Source organism: Perca flavescens, chromosome 24 (assembly GCF_004354835.1).
Source record: "Perca flavescens isolate YP-PL-M2 chromosome 24, PFLA_1.0, whole genome shotgun sequence".
NCBI classification, from domain to species: Eukaryota; Metazoa; Chordata; class Actinopteri; order Perciformes; family Percidae; genus Perca; species Perca flavescens.
In genome coordinates, this window is record NC_041354.1 from 2,304,967 (window position 1) to 2,328,963 (window position 23,997).

Below are 23,997 nucleotides of genomic sequence, written 5' to 3' on the forward strand. Positions count from 1 at the left end.
GTGTTGCTGTTGTAATGTTGACATTGAGCTTGCCATGATCGAATTGATTGAATTTGAACTTTTTTTATACCATGTTTTTAAAGACTTTAAGACACAACATGGTGGGGTGGGAATCACCACAAGCCCCACCATAAGATAGTATCACGATACGTCACGATACAATATTATTGCGATTTTAAACATAACGCGATATATTGCAATTTATAACCTTTCTTTCCAACTTCAAATTATGTCCCCAAAGGAAATCGTTGTATCGTTAATCATGTTTTTTCTAAAAAAGATAGATTTTTCTGTTTGTTCATCTCACTTTACTTTTTTTTTTTTTTTTTCTAGTACCAGAAAAGTTAAATTCCCATGTGCAATATATATAATGAAAGATCGATACTTGGCGTCCGTGTATTCGTACAGTATTGTCACAGAAAATATCGCGATACTAAGCTGTATCGATTTCCCCCCCACCCCTACACAACATGGCCTTTTTGTGCAAGGTAGACATCATGTACTTTTCTTACATCATAAGTAGGCTTTGCTGTGACATATTTCAGCAGGGCAGATAGGCATGCACCGATACATCTTTTTCTCTTCTGCTGCGTAAACTCAGGGTATTGGCTGGGAGCAAATACTGATCCGATACGTACCATTCAAAACGTTCTGGTGCAACATGGGTCTTCAATAAAGTTTCTTGGATCCAGGGGGTTAACACTGAGGGCAACTCTCTGTGCTCGTGATATTTCTGGTGTATAAAAATCAGCTGTACCCTCAGGATTTCAGTTGGGAATGTGGATGCACTCTATTAGCCAGATTCCCATGAGGGGTAACGTGGAATCCATTAGATCAAAAGGATATCCTGCAAAGTTTTATCAGGACTCTTCTGTTATTCGAGGCACAGAGAGTGAAAACCATTTAAATCTAATGCATCTTATTGAATAACAGGAAAAATAGGCTATTCACCTTCTGCGTATATATCACATAGTAAAGCATTTGTTTATTGATAATTAATGTTTTTATTATTCATTTTCAGAATTTTTTTCAGTGAGCTGATGAGTAGATGTACATTGTGAGTATGCATTACATAAATAAAACATCATGACAAGACATTAGCACACACTGCATTACTGGCAAACACACACACACACACACACACACTTGGAAGCTTTATTATTAATGTGGAATGGTAGCAGCGTGGTCGAGGAGTGTGTGAGTGCAGAACGTCGTCGCTCACTCCCACCTGGTGAATAATTGAAGGAAGAGAGGATGTGCTGTTTGTGTGTCTGTATTTGCATGCATGGTGAATAATGGAGGATGTGTGTTACTCCTTTGCTTTCAGTTGGTTTTAACTGTTTTGATGTGATTTAGTATCAGTGAAACCATTCACAGAGCCTATTTGTGGATTCTTCTCTTACCATTCTGACTGTCTGCATTTGCTTTCACTGTGCTATGAACACTTTTGACTCTGTCCTTTTTGATAATTGATTTTATTACATATTTTATCCGTCAAAGCTGCGGTGTTTACATGTATGTCAGAGAGAAACCTTTGTTGCATGATTTGCCCTTACGAGTAAAGCGTCCTGCCCCAGATTCACAGCGTGATTGAAGGGAATTTTCCAAAGGAAACCATTTTGGTTTGTGTGGTGGAGATTAATGAAACGCAGCAAAAAGGAGCAAGTGACTGCACTTTACTGTAACTCACACCTGTTTCTAACGGGGAATATGAATTATTTTAGATATACTCCTTTTTAGTGAAAAGACCAGGATTGACTACCACCAGATAGGATTCATGTGGTAATATTCTATACATTGTTTTATCCTCAACAAAGAAGTTACTAACTAACAAGCATGGATGTGGCTTATTCCTCTGTGCCATACCAGCTCCATTGTAGACCAAAAACTATTAAAAACACATTAACGAGCCACAACATGCACTGGTTGACATTCCTATAGTATGGCGATCATGGGCTGCAGCGTATACACACATACACCATCCTTATGCTGTAAATACTTACGAGGGCACCAAACAACAGAAAATAGTCTTCAATTGTCTCTTGAGTAACAAATTCTAGAAACTACAGTGCCCAGCTGTACAGATTTACTTGGGTTTGTGGTTTAGTACCACAGGCATGTAGAGAAGAGACCGACTTGGTTTTAGTCTTTTGTTTTGTTTACAAAAAATATAGAATTTAACTGGACTTATCCTTCACCTGGATCTGAGCCAGAACAAAATAAACTTGAGCCCTTTCAGAGAGACAGAGGTCAGCGAGGAAGAGCAAAAACAACGTGACAGTCAGTTTAAAATGACATGTTTTGATTCTGTCAATTCTGGAAATATTGGAACGAGCATCCCCATCAGAGCTATGTTTTAAACAAAACATTTTTTCGTCGCCATTTATAGCCAATATCTGCACACCTCCTATTCTCTACTGGACCTCCATGATGGCACCTGCAGCTGTAGTTCACTGCAGATTTGTCATCTGCAACATCTTCATATTCCAGCTTTGACTTGGACCACATTATGGCAAAGATGAAATCCTGCTGATTCCCTGGAGAGCTCAGTTAAGCCTGTCCCCCATGGACCTGCCTTCACGATGCATATACTGTATATATTAGAATGGTTAAGACCTGGAGCCACATGTGCCCTGTCTGACAGAGCTTTCACTCTTGCATCCCATTTAGTCAGTCTAAAAAATTATATAATACTGAGGGAGCATGGTATTCTTTTATGTATCAATCAGTGGTGTGTGATTGGTTGTAATTTGTCTTGTCTAGCATGATTACTTGACTGTGATCCCTGCAGGACCAGCCAATATATTCACACATCAAGACAGATGTTCTCCGTGAAGCTTTAAAAACAGATAGCAGGAGAGGCTGGCCAGGGTTTTGTGTTTGCATGTGTGTGTGGGGGTGTGCCTGTTCAGGTGCAATAAGATCATAATGTTTTTTTTGTTTTTGTTGCATGATTGGATTATGGCTTTATGATCTGCATTGCTTTTGACCTTGTGTGTGCATGTGTCTAAAAGAGAGCTGGGAAAAGATGGGTGGGGGTGATAGAACCGCAGCGTAGACAACATCATTTGATGGACTAGCAGTCCCCCAAGGCCTATAATAAATGAGCTACAAGTCCCTGGCCACATTATGCACAAACACACACACACACGCTCGCTCCTTAGCTCCGATGTGGAGCAGCTGACATTTTAAATGGATGGGCCTTTGTGCTGTCGGCTAGCTTGGGAGTGAATGACACATGTGGAGGGAGCAGATATTAAAGGAATGAGAAGGGAAGATAGCGAGTCAGTCACACCTTTTTTTTTAAAGTGTCTGTCTTTTTAAAGACAAAGGGAGCAAATGGGTATAGAAAGATAGGTGACATTTCTTTTTATTTCTTCCATAATGTTTGTTTCTCTTGATCTAAATGTGTATTGTCTTTAAGGCAGAGTCTCTTACCATTATGTGGTCCAAATGCTTTACCGGAGCTTTCTGCACATTTGTGGGTTAACTGTGTCTCATCCCACCCCCACAGCAGAGGTATTAATGTCTTATTGTTGTGCTTTCACAGCTGAGACCGGAGCTGTTTGGCCCAAGCAAGAGCTGAGGAAATTAGTTTTAATTCAGCCTCCCATTTTTGAATTGGTATGCACAGAACCAGACTGTTATTGTGCCCGGAGTTATTTTTAAGTTTTGTGTTTGGACTAACAAACTTATTTTCTTTTTTACAAGAGTCAGCTAGATTCCTCAAATTAAATTTGCAGATGTTTGTATGTCCTCTACTGCAGTATTTTACCCTAAAGCATGTTAAAACTCATATAAATTCAGTTATTTCCACCATTTTTGTTTCTCATATAGAGTTGTTTTTTTCCTGATATCTCACTGGAGAGAGACGAGAGAGAGAGACTGACAAGTACAAAGTGATAAGCGATGAGAAAGTGTATTTTGTAGCTTGGAGCCAGATTGTGCTTCTTTATGACTTCTAAAGTTGGCAGGAGTCCTGGCAGTTAAGTTGAAGTGGTTTGAATGTGTGGGTAGAGCCAAGGTGATGTTTAAGGATAGTAAAATGTAGTTATTTCAGGGTGAGGCTCAAACACTGGCTTTGTGATCTCTGCAAGTTTATGACCCATCGTCTCATGGCAGAGACTAGTGTTTTCTTCTCTTCTCTCTCACTCTCTAGCTATCCAACCATCCCATGTTCAAACTCTTGCTTCTGATCTTCCAAATATTCTCCTTCCTTCTTTCTGCTTTCTTGGAGCACTTACAGTACTAACAGTAGCTTTGGCAGGCCTCATTCATCATCGTCCGCAGAGACCTGCTCTATGTGTTGAAACCCCCAGTCCCTGCTCAATCCAGTACCGTATCATGCTAAACCTATATTGATGCTGTTTTTATGGACCCACAAGGGCCACATTAAACCACGTTATGTGAGTTTATAGGCCAATGTGCATGAACATGTACACAGTGAGTGCATGTGTGCATGCTACAACCTGCCCTGCAGTTCTACCGACCATTAAGACTAGTTAATTCTAGTCCTATTCAAATACATATTTGATAAGATTTGCTGATGTAATATCCTCCCCTTCACTAATGTCTCATTGATGGGAATGAAAATGACTGAATAATGAATTTTCTATTTTTTTATCACTTAAATACATGGCTGATGCATCATCCTCTCCTCAGCACTGAGTCACACTATTTTAAATTATAAAAATGTGTACATCATTTTTTTTTTTTTTTTGGCCTTTTCTGTTCTGCTCAACCATTTCCCCCCAAACAGCAATTGGCCGGCCGCAGTTTATCAACTAGGCACGGCAGTCTTCAGGCTTTTATTTAAAAAAATCTAGCCTTCTCCAGAGCTCCTGTTAAGCTTCTGTTACCATCTGGGTGCTTTTATTTTGGAGCTACAGCCTACTCCAGGGACCCTGGTAAGCTCCAGTTACTTGTTTGGGACTCTTATGTTCCCTCCGTCATGCTGCCATGGACACACGTGTGCATGCATGCGGACACAGAAAGTTGAAGCTTGTGGCACTAAACATTATGATATATGTGCGTACATTTAATGGTTCTAATGGTGACTGTAACTGCTGAGTGACTATTGGGTCAACCAGTTAATAGAGATGGTGCATTAATTTTGTTGTTATGTAAATGACTATTCTATATTTTGTATTCTGTATGAAACAAATGTCAGAATATCAGCCGTCGAATTTTTTCTGGGACCCTCTGTGCATGTCTCACACAGAGGAGTTGTGCTGTATTATGTAATGGTTGGCATTTACTGTCTCATTCCTGTGGTCCGAGACCTCAAGAGAGGGACTTGTGACTGTGAACTGACTTTCCTCTCAGCTACTTCTTCTCCATATTTTTTCCTTCCTTTAGCTGACCCTAAAGTTTGACCTGCCTGTGGAACAAATTCCATTACGTTCATTTCCTCATAAAGTATCATACTGTTAAAGTATAAAAAAGCCAGGTTGAAAGATATGATAATATTGCATTTTTAGTCACTCCTCTCACCACTTTCCTGGCATTTTGTGGGATTGATTAGGTAACACATTAGAGTAAGACATGAACATGTAGGTGCAGTGCTACTATTGCACTGTTTCAGCAGAGTCATGCATTCTCCTTTGCAATTAAGGTGGGTGTGTGCACATGGAGCCACGTGGAAGCATTTAGACGTGCTGAGTTCAAAGACGAGGTCACAGACGGAGCTGCCTCCGAGCTAGGAAGGAGTTGCTTAGTGAGTGGAAGACTATTGCTGATGGAGAAACAATTACTGAGAGATTGTTCCTGAATAGGGAGCAGTGTGGGCGTAGGAAATAAATGAAGGGGTCCCCGCTAAGGGACGAAAAAGAGACGTGGCGTTACACTGACTGTGATAGAGAAAGAGGGGGATTGCAGCATTGGGAGAAAGAGAAAGATGCATACAGGCCCACATCCGTCTCCCACAGAAGCCTTTTGCAGTACGCCGGCAGCCAGTGAGTGAGCAAACACTGTCCGCTCTGCTTGGCTGCAGATAGGATCCCTCTTTTTGTAATTGCAGTGAATGAGGTCCCCAGTGAGGAGGCTAGGCAAGCCAACAGTGGAAGAGCTAGGCCCCATTTAGGGTAATCACTGTACCTCTGTTTTACTGTGCCACACAAAACCACCGCACCAAATTGGTGCTGGGGCGCATATATTTGTGGATTACAAGTGCAGGTTTGGAGCATAGGATTGTGATGAAAATGATCACTGCAATGTTTACAAGTTTGTCTTGTCATTCCATTCTTACAGGTGGGATATAGATCATTTCCTGTATTTGATTGGAGTTGTTACACTTTGATTCTTAACGTGCTATAATAATATCTCAGCATCCTCGTCATCACAGCTACTATTCCAGTTTGGCATGGCAATACCTCAATGCTGTTGTTTTAAACACAATGGGAAATTAACCATCAGCCGCTAGCCAAATGCGGGTCGATTTATCATCACTACCAGACACCTTGGAGGGAAGCCAAAACTCATTTGGAGCTCCTGTTGGATTTGAAAAATGATTCTGGCTGAGGTAAAAAAAAATAGTAGCTGCACTTGGGCATACATGTTGGTGTTGGATACAGCAGGACTTTAGCTTCAGGCAGCACTCCTGTTTTTCCTAATCAGATAATTCCCAGTGCATTATGAGATTTTGGCTTTTGATTTTCCCTCTCTTCCACCTGAAAACTAAACCTAATTCAATGCAGCAAGGCAGTAAGGGGGATCTCGAAAAAGTAATTATGGAGTAAAATGAACAATTTACTGTTCTTTCTCCGGCGTGAATTGGACAGGTCTATAGGAGTTGTTTTTGTGGCTACACTTTTTAGCCGTCTCTGCTACTGTAAATCTGCACCTGATGATGTATAGTAGTAATAGTTTTTGTTAGGGTCTTCCCTTTGCATATGTGATTACGTGCTTTAGTTCTCCCCTAGAAACACACCACCTATTTAATTATAGAAATTCAAGTTTTTGTATTTTGTATTTACCGTTTGCTTTTGGGTTGCATTACATTACTGTCCAACTGCAGTTTGGATGGCAGCAGTGAGTATTGAGAGGACTGACCCTGAACTCAAGTGTTCAGTTCACTTTTTGATTAGAAAAGAAAAGCGTAAGTGGACCATGCAAAGAGTTTAGAAAGCAGTTTATACCCCAACTGTCAGTTTCAGTATCCTAAAGGAGATTTCTCCCCCTTAATAAGTGTTAACCATGGCTCCTTATGAAACCTTTCTAAGGCCTCGCTCAATCTCTGTCGCAAATCTGGACCGGGCCCTGTAACTTCACCCCTAAGTCTTTGGAGTGTGCGTTGGGATCATGCTGAACTGGGTTGTCTTTCAATAGGTGAAGTGTCTTAATCTCTTTCTTCGCTCCCTCCTCGTCTCCGTTTTGGATGTTTTCCAGAAGCCTCAGTGGAATTCAATAGCGTCTCCCCTGCTGTGTCCCTGAGTCTCCAGCCGTTTGTTTCTCTGAGAAACTAGCTGGGGAATGTGGCCTGTAATGTGATGTTTGGGAGGAAAAGTAGTTTTGGTTTTCTTTTCTTTTTTAAGATTATTTTGTTGGGCTTTTCCACCTTTATTTGATAGGACTGCTAGGTGAGAAAGGGGAGAGAGAGAAGGGGGAAGACATGCAGGAAATCGTCACAGGTCAGATTCGAACCCTGGACCTCTGCGCCTGCTCTACCCACTGATCCAACACGGCCATGAGTAGTTTTGGTTCACCTTTCTCTTACTTTTATTATCACTCTTTTTCCTCCTGTCAGACTACATGCTCCTCTCTCTGTCAAGCCATTTCATCATGCTCATCTCATCATTTCCATCATAATTCACTGCAGACTTCTGAGGGCACTGTTCATTTACAGCCCTAATTGGGAATTTCCAATGATGAATCATTGTCACTACTTTGCTGGCTTTGGCTGATTTATGTGATTGAAGTGTGTTTATTCTTACTCTGAAATGCCTTGAGAGTGAGTTTGTTTTGGTGCTTTTTCCCCATATCACTGCTATTTGCTTACATTTCATTTGAAGTTAAGTGGCTGCAGAGATTGTAAAATTGGTGTTAATGATAATATGTGTTTTTATTGACATGCTTTGATGCCACTGACCTATCCAGTTTGAATTACATTGAAGATTTTTGACTGTGGCGTAATTAAAACTGTGTCACTTTCCACACCCTTTTTTTGGCTCATAAATCATCTGTTTCAGCAACACGTGCCAAACAAAATTTCATGGCAACCGTGGCATCTGTGATTTGCTTTAAATGGCTGGTTCTTAGTTGTCTAAAGCTCTTATACGACTGCAGCAAAACTATCCACACTATTTATGATGCTGTTGTTGGATTTTGTCATTCCTATTTTTATTTTTTATTCTTTGTCTTACTTCTATTAAGAAGAATATCATGCTCAGTTTTTAAGAACTACAAATCCAAAGATGCTTTGAAGACATTAACTGCAAATATAATGTTATTATGGATTCAGTTATACTGTGGCCTACAACTTGTCTGTATTCATTTACCGTTAGGCAAAATGGCACCTTTAGCCAATAGCAGTTATTGTTTGGCAGTGTACAAATGTATGTACAGAAAAAAAGCTACCACTAGACTACTTTTGGTAATGAAGAAAACTTAAAAAACGGGAAGTTCTTGAGTTATAAGTAGCGTTTCTTTTCTAAGATCTCTAAGTGGATTCATGACTTCTTGTATATGCAAAGGACATCAGAGATAAAAAAACAAACAGACATCACAGCAGCAAATGGGCGCTAAGGGTTTTAAAGAACCTTAATTGCCTTCATTAAATGTGTGTTACAGCCACTGCTGCTGCAACTATTGATCTTTGCCTCACTTCTCTCCTCTGTGTTCAGTGTTATCATTGTATAGATAATGTCAGAATGGCAGATAGGCATGCACCACAGGGTTGGCTTCCATGACTAATAATAATACATCTTTGGCATATTAGGAACCAGCATTTAAAGCTAAACCATGGATAGGGATTGTCTTCCCACAGCAGCTACAAGTGTACTCACGGTACTGTAAGACACTTTAGATAAAAGCTTGCACCATTTTCATTTTATCATCCTGTGTCTCGATGGAGCTCCAGAGGCTTTTAGGAAACAAAGCAGCCCTGTTGTGAGATTTAAATACCTCCATTATTGCCCGAGGCGTAGTACAAATGTACCGACCACCATCCTACACAAGACTCCAATTGCTTTTTTTAATGGTACAACATTGTGCATGTGTTCCCCTCTGCTGCTCAATTTAATTGTCTGCTTCAAGTATGCTGTGAACACACACACACACTGCACCTTGAGACACACTGTTGTCTTCATAGCAGCCTGTAGGCATTTTCAACCTCCCCCAGCAGGGGCTGTTGCCAGTTTCATTTCCCACAGTGCCTTGCTGTCACTGCTGACAATGCGAGCAGGTATTTTGCCAACATGCTGTTTATTCAACAGTCCAGTTAGGTGTGTGTGTGTGTGTGTGTGTGTGTGTGTGTGTGTGTGTGTGTGTGTGTGTGTGTGTGTGTGTGTGTGTGTGTGTGTGTGTGTGTGTGTGTGTGTGTGTGTGTGTGTGTGTGTGTGTGTGTGTGTGTGTGTGTGTGTGTGTGTGTGTGTGTGTGTGTGTGTGTGTGTGAGACCCTGAGTCCTCTCCCTTCTGGAGGAGCTGGCTAGGTTAAGCCATTTAACCTAATCTGAACGAGAGAATGTGATTGGTGGACAGTCGAGGAAGGAGGAAGCCTATCCCAGCTGTCCTGCTGTTCAGTGGTATGCTCTTACTCTTTTTTTCCTTGAGGCGAAGTTGTACTGTTTAGGCTCGCAGCATTCTTTAGTCTCATACCAGGGTGATATTGATGAAGTACAGATACTAAAGTATGAGAGTACCTGAGTTCAAATAGGGTGGATTAGGTGATGAATTTGCATAAAACCATATAAATGATAGCCATGCAAATCTGTTCCTTTCCTAAATACCCCATCTTTCAACATGGTACATTGGCACCCACAGGCTATAGGGAAAACATTTTCCTAACTCTGACATAAACTGAGCAGTTGCTGGGTTAACCACTGTACAGCACACAGTGGGGATGAAGAACAACAGTGGGTGTGTGGGGGGGGGAGGCCTTTGTGATTCCTCATTTGAGAAGTTGCTTTAGGCAGCGTCAAATAAAGCTGTAGCATCAGTTTTAAAGCTGAAGAAATAGCACTCTGACAATGAATTTAACATAACACTATTAAACCAGATTTTATGGTCTACTTTGTAGCATGTGTGTTTAGGCTATTAAACATTGCAGAGACTCACTTATTTTAAGGCTTGGGGAACCACTGCTCAAGTGAATGCTCTGGGACAAAATCATAGCATGCATACTAACGAATAAAGTAGAAAAAAAATCGGTAAGAAAAACGGCTTTAGATTCAAACTCTTCCTAAGAATTTCTGTAGCGGTCTTGACGTTGCTGTAACTCAAGCGGTGTCCTCTCTGTTGATTTTTGGCCCACTGACCTGCAGTTTAGCAGCAGGACACGACCTACTCTCTGGTATGAAACCTTCAGAATTTCATGATAAGGTAGGTTGACCGTGAAAATAAAAGAACCTAGAGATTTACAGCTCAAATTCCACCTTAGTACGCACACTCACAGCCAGGGAGGAGTAGAGTTAAGGTTCAGGTGATTCCCTGGTGCTCTCTCAGTAGGTTCTAACTATCTCTTTTATTTTCAGCCTTCCCATATCTCTCACTTCTCTCTCTTTGTCACATAACCTTGAGTTCAGCACAATTTATTCCCAATAACCAACCGATGGAATCCCAGACATGTTTCTCTTTAGAAAGGTCCATTTCTGGGCTAATGCTGCCAAATTGTTAGTTAAAAAAAACAAACATCCAGTAATGGTACAATTTTAATACCTCCAAAGTAATAACACATTCTTCTCTCATCTGCCTGACAAAGATCCCTGCTGGAATTTATAGCAGGGGACTGAAGCAAGAAACTGAACAGCTTTGAGGTGTTTCTTTTCCGGTCTTTTCCCCCACGGAGAGTTCTTATCAACAGTCTCGCCCATCTGGTTTCTATCTCTGTTGACATTAGTCTGAGTGCAGGACTGCAGAGAAGTACCTTTCAAACATCCCCTTACTTTACGTCAGTTTGACTCAAGTCATAATCTTTTATGTCTTGAAACTTGTTTTGAAAATCAAAATTCTGCAGGGGCAGTAAGATATCTTGATTTTAAATTTGCGGAAAGCATGAGAAGTCTCGATATTTCCCTTTCCAAGTTTATCATTTTTGCAGTGGGGCGCATCAACCAAATGTAATTTATCATAACCCAAAGTATGAATACTACAAATGTCATGTGCATCCATTTATTGGGCCGGGGGCGGGGTTCATAGGTCATTTGTATCAGTGACGCTGTGGGGCTCTCTGTAAACCCTCCGCACACCACGGCAGATGGTGAGAATATTTTACTTGGCCGTGGTTTGCAGGGCAAGACGGGATCCGAAAAGAGGGAGAGTGAAGGAAAATCTTGGAAGACAAACAAAATAATGAATAGGTAAAATTTGTCTGTGTCACCTTTTTATATGGTAAATGGAAAACTGACTTGAGAGAATATGAGGGTGTGATACAGATTGAACTTTAAGCTATGGACACAGACATTACTGGTGTGACTGCTTTACTAACTTGCCTGGGAGAAAGATAGAAAGAGGCCTGTTATTTAATTGATGCATTTTCATTAGCCATTCATCTCTAACATAAAGGAAGCATCGGCCACAGATAAACAGTGACAATAGGAGAGAATAAAGACTAAAGAGAGAAAGTGAAGTGAAATAGATGTAGGTTTTCTTAGCTATAGGTCTCAAGGGGCAAAAGGGCGACTGGAGAGTAGAATAGAGTGAGCAATTACTTTGATATACAACATTCCAGTTTAGCCAGCATGAGAGAGGTCTTGGATTAAAAGGAAGTAGGACAAGATGTGTGTTTGCTGAATCTAGTAGACAAGAGATCCAAAGAAAAAGAAAGATAAGAACATCTTCCCTAATTGCTAATCAAATTGCATTGTATTATTAAGCTCAATCCGACACGTTTTCAGTTCTGTGGAGCAGTTTTGTAAATGTACAATCAGTGTTTGCTGCCACAGTCAACTCCAGCCTTGTTTACTGTCAGTAGCACAAACCAGAAACACTCACTGCGTGGGATCTACCACAATCAACGTGCCATGTGACCGTAATGTATATTTTATGCTCAGTTGTGAAACACAACCCCTCCTAACATACATTTAGTTTCAGGGGCACCACTATAATTGAGTCTAGTTTGCTGCAAGAAAAGGTCAACAGAAAGAGGAAGCAAGTTGCCACAGCTGCAGACAGCCCTTGTGACTCTCACTTGCTGAAAAAACAACCAATTATTTGGCTGCAGTGCACCGTCCCATTAATAAAAATGTGTCATGTTTTCCTCATTAGCTGTTTCACAAACAAGAAGGTTGACATTTTTCCAAGGACACACTGAAAAGATGCAAATATTCATGCTGGTTTGTGTTTCTTTTCCCACGTCTGGAGCTATTTTGATGACTTCTTAAGGCTCTACTTGTCCCTTCTGAAAATAGTTTTTTAGCATGGATGATGATTGCCAAGCTTGGAGCCAGAATCCACTGATGGACAGTTGGTTGTCTAGGCTCACTGCTAGACCTGCTAGCCTTCTAAATATCTTAAAATACAAGAGCCATGTCAGTGTGGCGCATTCCAATAGGACCGCTGTGTAAAACTGGACCCTGCCTTAAAGGACATGCTCTTGGCCTTTTCAGGCTGCTTTTACAGTCCAGAGTTGCAGTAGGAAAGTCTGACTTCAAAAGCTTTTTCAGACTCTTTAATTGTGTGTCTGCATGCGAGCATGCATCCCCATGAATGTGTCACTGTATGCCTATGCTACAGAGAATGTGATCAATACGTCCGGGTTTGCAGAGCACCATTCCACTTCTGCTAGATAAGACAAAAATCAAGTTCCAAGATAAAAATATGTCTGTGTGAAAGTGAGCTAGCACAAGTGTGTGTTTCTGGCTGACTAAGAAAGGCTCATTGATGGTAGTTGCTGAATGAAGTAATTGTGATTTGAACTGAAAGGACCTCAGTCTGGGCTCCACAGGGCCCAGTCTGCTCTGCTCAGATGAAAAATGTAGACGCATACACATTGGTTATTTTTATACCTTCAAATTCTCAATATATGAACTTGTAGAAGATTCCCACTACCCCAATTTGATACCCAGTAAGTGCAACACCGAGCCTTTTTTTCTCCTATTTTATTATAAACAAAACCTATATATATCTTGTTGGACCTCGGCCGGGTGACCACTTCCTCTGCTGAAACTGTTGCCAAGATGAGAGCAGATCATGAGAACAGGCTGTTCCATTTTAAGTGCCACTTTAATATAGTAAGCAGCATTGGCTTTGGTTTTGAAAAGTTTACAACTTGAACAAACAGACCCTAACTACCTGTCACAATCACACATTGTCAGGTATTTAGTTTGAAACTCTGGATTGTAAATAGGCAATCACACTAAGCAAGGAAAAGTGCAGTTTGTGCAGGGAAGATTTAGTTTTATGAACAAGGTGTATGAATAAGGTGAATCTGGAGTCTCTTAAAGTCAGTACAGCTCATGAGAGCAGCTTTAACCTGTTAAACCTTTAGACGGTCCACCATAGCAATGTCTGGAATTAAGTGTGACCTTTTAAATACTAAAAATGTCTGCTCGATAATAGATTTTATTCAAACAATTCACAAAAACTGCTGTTTTAACTGCCCGAGTTTCCCCTTATCTGTTTCCAGGGCTGTTATTTCTATCCAGAAAGTGCCAGAAGTGTCACAAAATAAAAAGAAAGGAGCGTCTGACTTTTCCACCACAACTTTCCCCATGGAAGAGATAAATGACATCCCTTCCACTACCAGAGAATCCTTGACCTTTTTGATCTTGACCATTTAAGACACGAACATTGCTTGATACAAAGTTGGCTTACATTGCTAGTGAGGGGGGATTAGCAACTGAGCGGTCAAATCAGATCTTGCAGGTATTATCTCAGATAACTGGGAAACTATGACTGTAAGTGAAAGGTTTACACAGTATTTTGAGTCCTCTTCTGACTGTTCACAATAGTAATTAATCAGTGCTATAGACCCAAACAGGATGAGATAGGACTGGGTGTTTTTGTTTCACCACTCCTAAACTTCTTCTCTACATGTATCAATTTTGAGATTATCAGGCTTTACACGTTTCATTTTCTACACTTTACTTTGAAGTCTGAAGCCGACTTCTTTCTTCACTCGGTTTCCCAACTTGGCCAGCTACTGTTTGTTGTTTTTAAGAGGGTTTCTTTAGCGCCCCAAAAAAAAGCTGAATCTGAGCACGCCAATTGGGTTTAAAGTCAGTTTGGGCTTCTGCTTTCCTCACTTTCCAGCACTTCTGCTCTCACCTTTTCATTACAGCTTCTTTTCACACAGTTGAGGTTAAAGTTAGCTCTTTTTTCAGACATGATGCTGTCAGGTTGGGGACATGTGTTTGTGACGGTTGTGTTATTCTAAGTGGTATTGATATTTAAAGATTTCACCACCATTTCCTCAATAACATTGCCCTCTGCATTCCAGTGTCTTACATTACTTGAAAGTGATATGGGATATCTCCCCGAAGCGTGCACACAGGCTTACTGTAGTTATTGGAGAAGGGTTTGCTGATATTTAAGGAAATTGCTTTTACCCAAAATCTTCCTCCAGTCTAATTAAGTTACTCTTGTGCGACGTGATCTGCTGCACCTAGGTTTCCAAAAGTTTTCAGCTTCTTGCTGGTGCTTTCTTGTTGCGAGTCCTCTCCTTTCCTGTGCAGGACTGTGATTTGCACCCCAAAAAAAAGTAGAAAAAACAAATGGCTGACATTGACGTCTTCTTGACGTCCTCTTACTGAAGTAAAAGATGCAAAAATACATTGTTTTGTTTGTCTTTTTCTGTCTTCATTTTCCTCTTTTCCTCAGTCTGTAGAGTCTAGATCTCTAAGGCCATACTCTGCTAACTTCCTCTTCTTGGGTCACATCATGATGAAGCTCCTGTGTGTTTCCTACAAGCCCAGCATTGTTTTCAGAAAACTGGACTCTGCATTGTTGAAGTTGGACATTTCGTAACAGCGTTTCTATGCAAGTCTTAATAAGGCAAATTTAAAATATGCATAGTGCATAGTTGACTGAAAGTACTGTTGAATCAAAAAACAATGCAAATGGGGGACAAAGAAGTTGTTTTTTTACACAAATAAATGCAGACAAACCAGCTCCTAGATTCTCTTTAACCTGTTCCTCCACCTCCTCTCCCCCTCCCCCTCTTTACCTCCTTTTAAACCAAGATTACCACTACCCAGGGATCCCTGAGCTTTGCTCGGGACTGTGGCATCCATCAAGTTGAGCTCGCAGTCTCTCTGTCATAACATGCACACGGGATGTCGTTTAGTCAATTTGTGTCTTCGCTGTCTGACTGACAGCAAAATAACTACCATTTTTGTTTCTAGAGGCCTGGATTGTGTGTGTGTGTGTGTGTGTGTGTGTGTGTGTGTGTGTGTGTGTGTGTGTGTGTGTGTGTGTGTGTGTGTGTGTGTGTGTGTGTGTGTGTGTGTGTGTGTGTGTGTGTGTGTGTGTGTGTGTGTGTGTGTGTGTGTGTGGGTGTGTGTGTGGGGGGGGGTGTGTGTACAGGGGGTGGGTGTGTCCCTACAGACAGGCTGACCACACAGAAACAGATGGACACACACGGTAGCCAGATGGTGACAGACTTGGCTCACACCTTGGCCTTCGCCGCTCTGATTCCTCTCCTCCTCATTTTTCTTCTCTGCCTTGTTTCCTTTCTCCCTCTATTACTTTCCAACTACAGCGTAGTTCACAACTGCACATGCTTGCGTTTTTTATGTTATAAGTACTTAAAATTATCTGCTTTGTCCTTCTATTTGTCCTCTATAACAGTTTGCCTAAACAGAAAGTATAAAGAGGAGAGATGAGCCAATGTGTTTTGTAAAAATGTGTATGAGTAATAGTGTATCTATTATAATTACATCTGCCTGTCAAACTTAATGGACGTTTTCCATCAAACAACAACATACTCCCTTGACTACAGCCTCGCCAGACTCAGTGAATGTATAATAGTACGCTGTAACTCTTCAGGGTGGTACCATTTAGCTTGAGCTGCCTTGGAGAAAATTATTCTGGGCTAATTTTGGGGTTTGGTTCCACGTCTGTGTCTATTTAGGAAATCCCAAATTCTGTAGAAGAGGTTGTTTGGTGCTTGTAATGCTCCTGCTGCTGAATGAGTCCAGAAAAAACGGTGGTATATTCAGTACATGCTAACAAAGCAATGCTATCTCTGCATTGCCAGCATCAGGTATAGCTGCATCATTAGACAGAGAGAGAACACAAACACACACACACACACACACACACACACACACACACACACACACACACACACACACACACACACACACACACACACACACACACACACACACACACACACACACACACACTTTTCCAGGGGCATTATGGTTGTTTCTGAACACTCCCAGCTGAGCCTTAGCCTCCAGCTATTCATTAGACCCAAACCTGAAGCCTAGACCACACATCAGGTCAAAGGTCAGCGGCTCGTTAAGTGAGGAGAGGCTTGTTAAAAACAAGTCCGGATTTTTCAGTGCACCTCACCTTCCTTACCGGGTTATTTTTTAAATTAGACATCTTTGAAAATATGGTTGATGACACGTGGGGAGACTTATTAGGTTTAAATCACTTCCAGATAACCTTTGAAAAAGACTTGTATTCCTGATCTCCTCTCAGCTTACCAGCACTCCCCTGATGAGATGCTGTGTGACACTGTGGCATTTGCATTACTTTCCTTTCCTCTTCTCACCTCCCCTGTCCTCCAGTTTCCTCTTTTATTTTTAATCTAATTTGCTTTTTTTCCCCTCCAACCCATGTTCTTCTCTTGCAGCAACGTTCCCCCGGCAAAGTGCTGTTTGACCTGGTTTGCGTTCATCTCAATCTGTCAGAGGGAGACTATTTTGGACTGGAGTACCAAGACCACCGCAAGATGACGGTGAGAGACAGTGGTATTTATTACCATATATTCTGTTGTGCAGAATATGTAGTGCATATTAGTGCAATAGTTCTGAACTAGAAAGCCTAATTTTCTTGGCGTACTGTTATTTGTGTCTTTTCATTACCAAATGAAGACAGTAAATTGTACTAAAAAACCTTGGCCTGCAGCCACAACCTAAGGGGAAATGTTTAACGGAATCTTTGTCTTATTTGTCGTCTAGTTTAAACCTCATGACTTAGGCAGATCGACTTTTATCATCTACAATGTTTCTACAGTAGGGAAAAGACCCCAAAAAAAAATCTTTAATAAAACATAAAAAAAAAATGTTTCTACAGTATAGTCGGAGGATTTTCCTAGTAGAATCTGCATTAGTGCGAAAAAAAAAAGCTACTAATGAAGGAATACTTCAGTGTACTCAAACACTAGACTCTCGTGGCCAGGGTCACTCAGTTGGTAGAGCAGGCGCGCGTAAATATAGAGGTTTATGCCTTGACGCAGAGGGTCCAGGGTTCGAATCCGACCTGTGATGATTTCCTGCATGTCTTCCCCCTCTCTCTCCCCCATTTTATAGCTGTCCTAGCCATAAAAGGCAGAAAAACTGGACTCTCACTGTGCAGTTCAGTGCCACGGGCATGAAAACATGAACAAATGATGTAATTGTAAAGACATAATGACGACATTGTCCGAACACATACATAGAAAGATACAGACGCACACACAAATACATGAAGCTCTACATCAAGTAGATAACCGCAGCATTTCTTATCTTGGTATAGATAACCCACATTCAAAATATACTCATATTTTCATATATCAAAAGACAAACTTTATTTTACCGGTCCATAGTTTCTAAATATTTTCTTAATAATGTCCAAGAGGTTCCCTGGAAAGAACTGTTATTTGACATTTATTATAGGGAATTTCTTTCACTTATTAAACTGTAACTAATTTCTAGTGTATCCTAGAGAGTATTTTGCTTTTGTGTAAAGCAAGTCAACAATCCAACAACAATAAATTACTGCTTAATATATATTATGCTGTATGTAAACAGAACAATGAAAGTCTTATATTTCCAATTATTATTACAACAGTACAAAGTTATTTCTAGGAAACCTCAGAAGAAATTAGTGGAAATGTTTGAATTGTACTGTAAGAATTTGACATGTTTATATCATATAGAGATTTTTACACCAACCAAAGTAAACCTAAACAAATGATTTTAGTATCACAACTCATTGCCATTTATGTAACATTTGGAGTGCAAATTAAAGGTGCTGGAGGTAGGATTGTGAAGATCCAGGACTTAGCCAAATAATTTGAACATCAACAACTTCTCAGTCCCTCCCCCCTTTCAGGTGAAGCCCAAAACGGTCTCCTAAGCCCCTCCTCCCCCAAGGGAGAATGAATGTGTGTGCATGAGCCGTGATTGGCACACAGTTAGACACCCCCCTTGGCCCTGATTGGTGCATCTGGACAGGGAGCTGTGCATTTTTGCAAATCGCACTACAGGCTGTAGGTGGTGTCAGAGGAGCCGGATTCTTTTTTTTTTAAATGACCTGCTTTATATAGTTCTACTGGAACATAGGGTCAGTTTCAGCACATATGACAGAAAGTTAGTTTTATAAGTCTTACCTACTGCACCTTTTAACTAAGGTGACACAGTCCCAGCTAAAATTATGATTATTTCTAGATGTTGTGGTCCTTCTGATATGCCACTATGCTATTGAACTATTAAACCAACAATTTGCAGAAGGATCACAGTCATTCTCCCTGCAGAATTTTAGGAGAAGTGTCAGTCTTTGATGAACAGTACTTATAGACAGGTTGTGATCTGTCCTCCATAGGTGTGGCTGGATCTGCTGAAGCCGACACTGAAACAGATCAGACGTGAGTATTTTCAACATTACTGATTTAAAACTCATTTACATTATTCTGTCTTACATTTGAGTGTCTCTGCAGTGAGAACAGCCAGCCATGCCTCGTAAATTACAGTCATTTAGTAAACGTTAGACACAGATGAGCTCAAATCGTTGTAAATCAGACACTGATTTCTTCCTTAATAACCATCTCCTCCTTCAGGGCCTAAAAACACCATCCTTCGTTTTGTGGTGAAGTTCTTCCCCCCTGACCACACACAGCTCTTGGAGGAGCTGACTCGGTAAGTCTTCTCCACACAGTAACCGCACCTATCTGAGGAGGAACTTTGTAGATTAAAAGACATGTTGTTTTGCTTTTGGTTTTCTGTCTGGCCAGAATGTTTTTCAATCCTTTTTTTTAGGAGGAGTTTCACAGCTGTGTCTGAACATTTAGCAGAGGTCCTGTTACAATATCTTTGCATCTTCTTTTGTACTTTTTGTTGTCCTCGGTCAGCCATTTACCAATTATAACACTTTTATATCCTCATGCCATAACATCAAACAAGTTTTTCTTTTCCTCTTTGGACCCAAACCAAAAAATGAAGTCATTCATCTGGGAACAAGGCTCATGAAAACTTAGGTCTTCCAAACCAGCTGAAGTCAGATGAATGCTCTAACCACTTTTGATCCATAGTTTGGGTTTTTATTGTGAAAAAAAGACTTACGATTGTCACTGATATATTTTGATGTTACAGTAATCTCAGACACCCAGCTGTATCTGGAGAAGCATCTATTTTTTTTTCTTCCTGTTAGCATTCAAAGATGAAATCATATAGGACAAATGTTCCACCTGTTGCCTCCTTTTCAACTCCTTGTTGTAAATTATCAGCCACCATCTTGTCTGCCTTTTTGTTTTGTTTAGTCTGACAGAGCCAGACCACACAGTCTGTAAGCTCATTCAGGACTTCAGCTACAGTACAGCACCATTTTGCATCACCTAACCAAAACATTTGAGCTGCTGCCACATTTTTCCCATGATGCTGTGTTTCCCTCCGTCTAACTGCCCAGCTGGGTTTACTTGAGACCAGAGCCAAGCAGGAAGCGAGCCTCCCATCTGTGAGGGGATCTCTTGAGATCGAATAAAGTTACAATAAAACCCCGGTTTTAATACTATTTACAGTCCGCAATAGCCATTCAGTTTATTTACATTCTGAAATTACCTCTATATATAGGAGTTTTTATTGTTAGTGGCAGGGTCAACCCTTCCAGTTCTCGATTTAAATTGCCCTCATATGTCAGAATCTCTGCAGAAATGTAAGACTTTTAAAGACCGCTCCTAGAAAGCATCGAACTATTTATTATTGTAAAACCTTTTTAGTACTTCTCAGCAGGATTTCACAATCAGTCCTTATGCGTCTCGAACTCAGATAATAAATAAATAATAAAAATAACTTTTTATCAGGGGAACTGAATTCAGTTCAAGACTTTTCAAGACTTGCAGATACAGTGAGAGGGATTCACAGGAGACGATACATTCATCTAATTTTTTTTTTTTTTTATATAACCTGTCCTGCCCTGCAGTTTGGTATACAGTATGAGGAGCTGAATACGTTGTTGTGCCAAACAAAGTTTACTTTAACAAGAGAGTTTTAATATACTCCTTTGTCTGGTTTATTATTCATTTAGTTATGTTATGATTTGTCACCGGGCCGGACGGGGGGACAGAAATGGGGATGGGCACCACAGAGAAGGCACCAGACCTGCAAGAGAACGTGGATGGGGGGTGGGGACGACAGAAAACAACAGAGGAAAACAACAATTGCACAGTGACGAAACCTGCAAGAGAACGGGGAGGGGGGGACTTGGGGCGGAGACAGACAGACAGACAGACAGACAGACAGACAGACAGACAGACAGACAGACAGACAACAACAAAAAATGACAAAGAGACAGCCAGCCGAACAACTGCAATAAACAGCTAATATAAGAAAACAACTGAGGTAGAATGAAAAGGAGGAACAGTCAAGCAAAATAACAACGTGTGTGTGTGTGTGTGTGTGTGTGTGTGTGTGTGTGTGTCTGTCTGTGTGTCTGTCTGTGTGTCTGTCTGTGTGTCTGTCTGTGTGTCTGTGTGTCTGTGTGTCTGTCTGTGTGTCTGTGTGTCTGTGTGTCTGTGTGTCTGTGTGTCTGTGTGTCTGTGTCTGTGGGCAAGTGTATGTGTCTATTAACCTAGATATCTGCCTCTCTGTTCACTTTGCTGCAGCTGAATCAGAGCTGTATGAAGTTACTGCAGAAAATGCAATGCAATGTATTTGACACTGAGGTTTGTGCAGATTGCCACTGACCACCAAAATGCATCAACAAGACGAAGCATTAACAATCAACCAGGACTGAAATCTTGAGGATTATATATATATAATATTATCACCAGTTCAGAACACTTTGCATAGTTTTCACTGACAATATTTGGCCTCTCAGCTGGCCAGTTTATTCCACTGACCTCATATTGTCTTGAAGTGAGCCAGCTGACTCCAGCGTTAAACAGGAAATGGGCACACATCCGTTTTCTCCCCTCTTTGTTTAACTCTCACAGCATTTCACTGTTGTCAGTGTTTCCTTTGATGGTTAATGTGGGCAAAGGCAGCCCAAATGTGTAGACTGACAGATGGAAGAAAGAGTTCTTTGAAGATATATCAGGCTTATATTAGCCTTTTATTAAAAATGGGACATAGGCCATCAGTGCTGCTCTAATATGATGGAGGTCAGTGGTGCCGGCAGGCTTCTATTTTATAGTACGCACAAAAACCGACACATCTCTCATACAGTAGCTCATATTTGCAGAAGAGTCATGCAGAAGGCCAAATACACATCTCACAGCCAGCCACATAGAAACACACATGCACACATTCCAGGGTTTCCGCGGGGTCTTAAAAAGTAAAAAATAATAATTCTTAAACGAGCTGAAGCATTGTGTTCTAGCTCTTAAATCATTTTAAACAGGTCTTACATTTTCCTACTTCCATGCAACACTACCTCTAATGCCCATTGACATTTTTTATTTTTTTATTCTGTGGTGTTGTAGTTCTTTCTTTTGCTAGTCCAAATATAATTTGCTGTATATGTACAGATCATTATTACTCTGTGTTGCTTTTATTCAATTTTAATAATTTTATTTACTTTGCAAGTACTTTTGTGACTCTGCATTTTGTTGTACTTTTATGTCGTGATAATGGTCTTAAAAAGTCTTAAATGTGACTTGTTGAAACCTGCAGAAACCCTGACGTTCTCGCACAATATTCATAGTTTCACACATGGTCAAAGTAATGGAGTCATATCTGTAGTGACTTTCAACAAAACTAATATAGGCCTATCTACAGTAAATAAGCCACTGAGGGGCGAACGCGTGAAGTTGTTTCAGACACTCATTCTGGGCTGTAAATAACCCAATGTCCAGTGCGCTGTGTAAATTTGGATTTGGTAATCCATTTATTCACACTTCTGTATACACATGCTCACTCTAAGGTTCCACTTACGAGTCAGAGAGTAGAGTAAAGTTCTCGCATTAACCGGTTTATTAAACCACTCAAAACCGAAAAACTTGTGCAGATGTGTCACAGAAAATGGCGCTCTCACTCACCTGGTAAAATCCAGCCCAGCTAACAACAACAAAAGAGATGCATAAACAAAAAAATGTATGCACGGTGCGTACAGGATTACAGCTGCCGGCACAACTGATGGAGGTGAAGACTAATATTGTTGAACAGAAAGAGATTTTAGATGCACATTTTTGTATGTTGTTAAATTCACGTTACATTCTTCCCTGTGTCGCTAATACATTAAGTAAAGTAGCACTAGTGTCTTTCAAGAGTTAGAATTGGCATGGTGTATTTTTCACTCTAAATTGGTGCAGCGTTCTTAAATAGTAAAATGACTCCAGGCTAAAATAAAAAGATATCGAAACTCTCCAAAGCCTCATTAACTTTATTAGAGCGATAATCATGCAGTTATAAAAAGGTGGATTTGGATATCTCATAAAAAGCTGCTGTGGACCATTAATCACACACTTATACACACATGAATACACTCTGAATGTGCACCTCTGCCAGTCCACTATTTGTCCTTCAACAGAACGTAGAATGTGTTTGTTATTTCATTGGCTTCATTGTTACCCTGAAATATATAACAAAATATAATCTGAAGCTGAAAGCATTTATGGACTGTGTATGTTTTGTCTTTGAGCTGTTGGTTTTGAGGTTAGCTGTCTTAATGCACTACAGTCTTGTTTATATTGGTGTGTGTGTGTGTGTGTGTGTGTGTGTGTGTGTGTGTGTGTGTGTGTGTGTGTGTGTGTGTGTGTGTGTGTGTGTGTGTGTGTGTGTGTGTGTGTGTGTGTGTGTGTGTGTGTGTGTGTGTGTGTGTGTGTGTGTCGTTTGAGGTCTGTCAGGGGAAGTTTTTTGCAGAGTTTAGTAGTTTTGAAAGAGTTTAGAAATTGAAACTAAAATAAGACAGACTGAGACTAAAACTAAGTTATATATTTATATTTTATATATAAATATATATATATATATATATATATATATATATATATATATTTGCAAATATAGGAGCAACATAATTTCACAAAAGGCCGCAGCCCAGTGTGGAGTCAGTTTCTCAAATGAGTGAACAAGAACACCAGGCTTTTATGCATCTTCAGAGTGACAGCACATACGCACTTGGATTATTATGACGCTACAATTTTGACAGGCAATCTGATACACATGAAGACAATCAGAGAAATACAAGAGACATCTTGGAGCCATCTCCCCTCCTCCTCCCTGTATGACTTTCACCCCCCAGTTACATCTTAACTGGCATGGGAAAACATGAGATAGTTTTGGGGTGACCTTGTACCTTTATCGGTTCAGGCAAACAGAGCTCACATAATGTTCCAGACTGGATGTCTCACAAAGTTAGAATCAAAATCTACATGTGGAAAATGAGAGACTCTTTCAGCATTTGTGAGAGAATTAAAGTAGAAATAAAACATAAAAATATAAGGCATTATGCTTAAATGTAATTTTTCCCATTACA

At 40.4% G+C, this 23,997-nt stretch overlaps 1 protein-coding gene across 4 annotated transcripts in view; it reads left to right on the forward strand.

Moving 5' to 3' along the window:
• Positions 1 to 23,997, forward strand: part of LOC114550972 (FERM, ARHGEF and pleckstrin domain-containing protein 1) — a 58,716-nt gene that overhangs the window by 9,459 nt on the left and 25,260 nt on the right. For all 4 annotated transcript variants that reach the window (XM_028572013.1, XM_028572012.1, XM_028572016.1 and 1 more), the window contains 3 exons: positions 16,961 to 17,065; positions 18,913 to 18,955; positions 19,148 to 19,226. In XM_028572013.1, the coding sequence (XP_028427814.1) occupies positions 16,961 to 17,065; positions 18,913 to 18,955; positions 19,148 to 19,226 (227 nt within the window). The remainder of the gene's footprint in view (positions 1 to 16,960; positions 17,066 to 18,912; positions 18,956 to 19,147; positions 19,227 to 23,997) is intronic.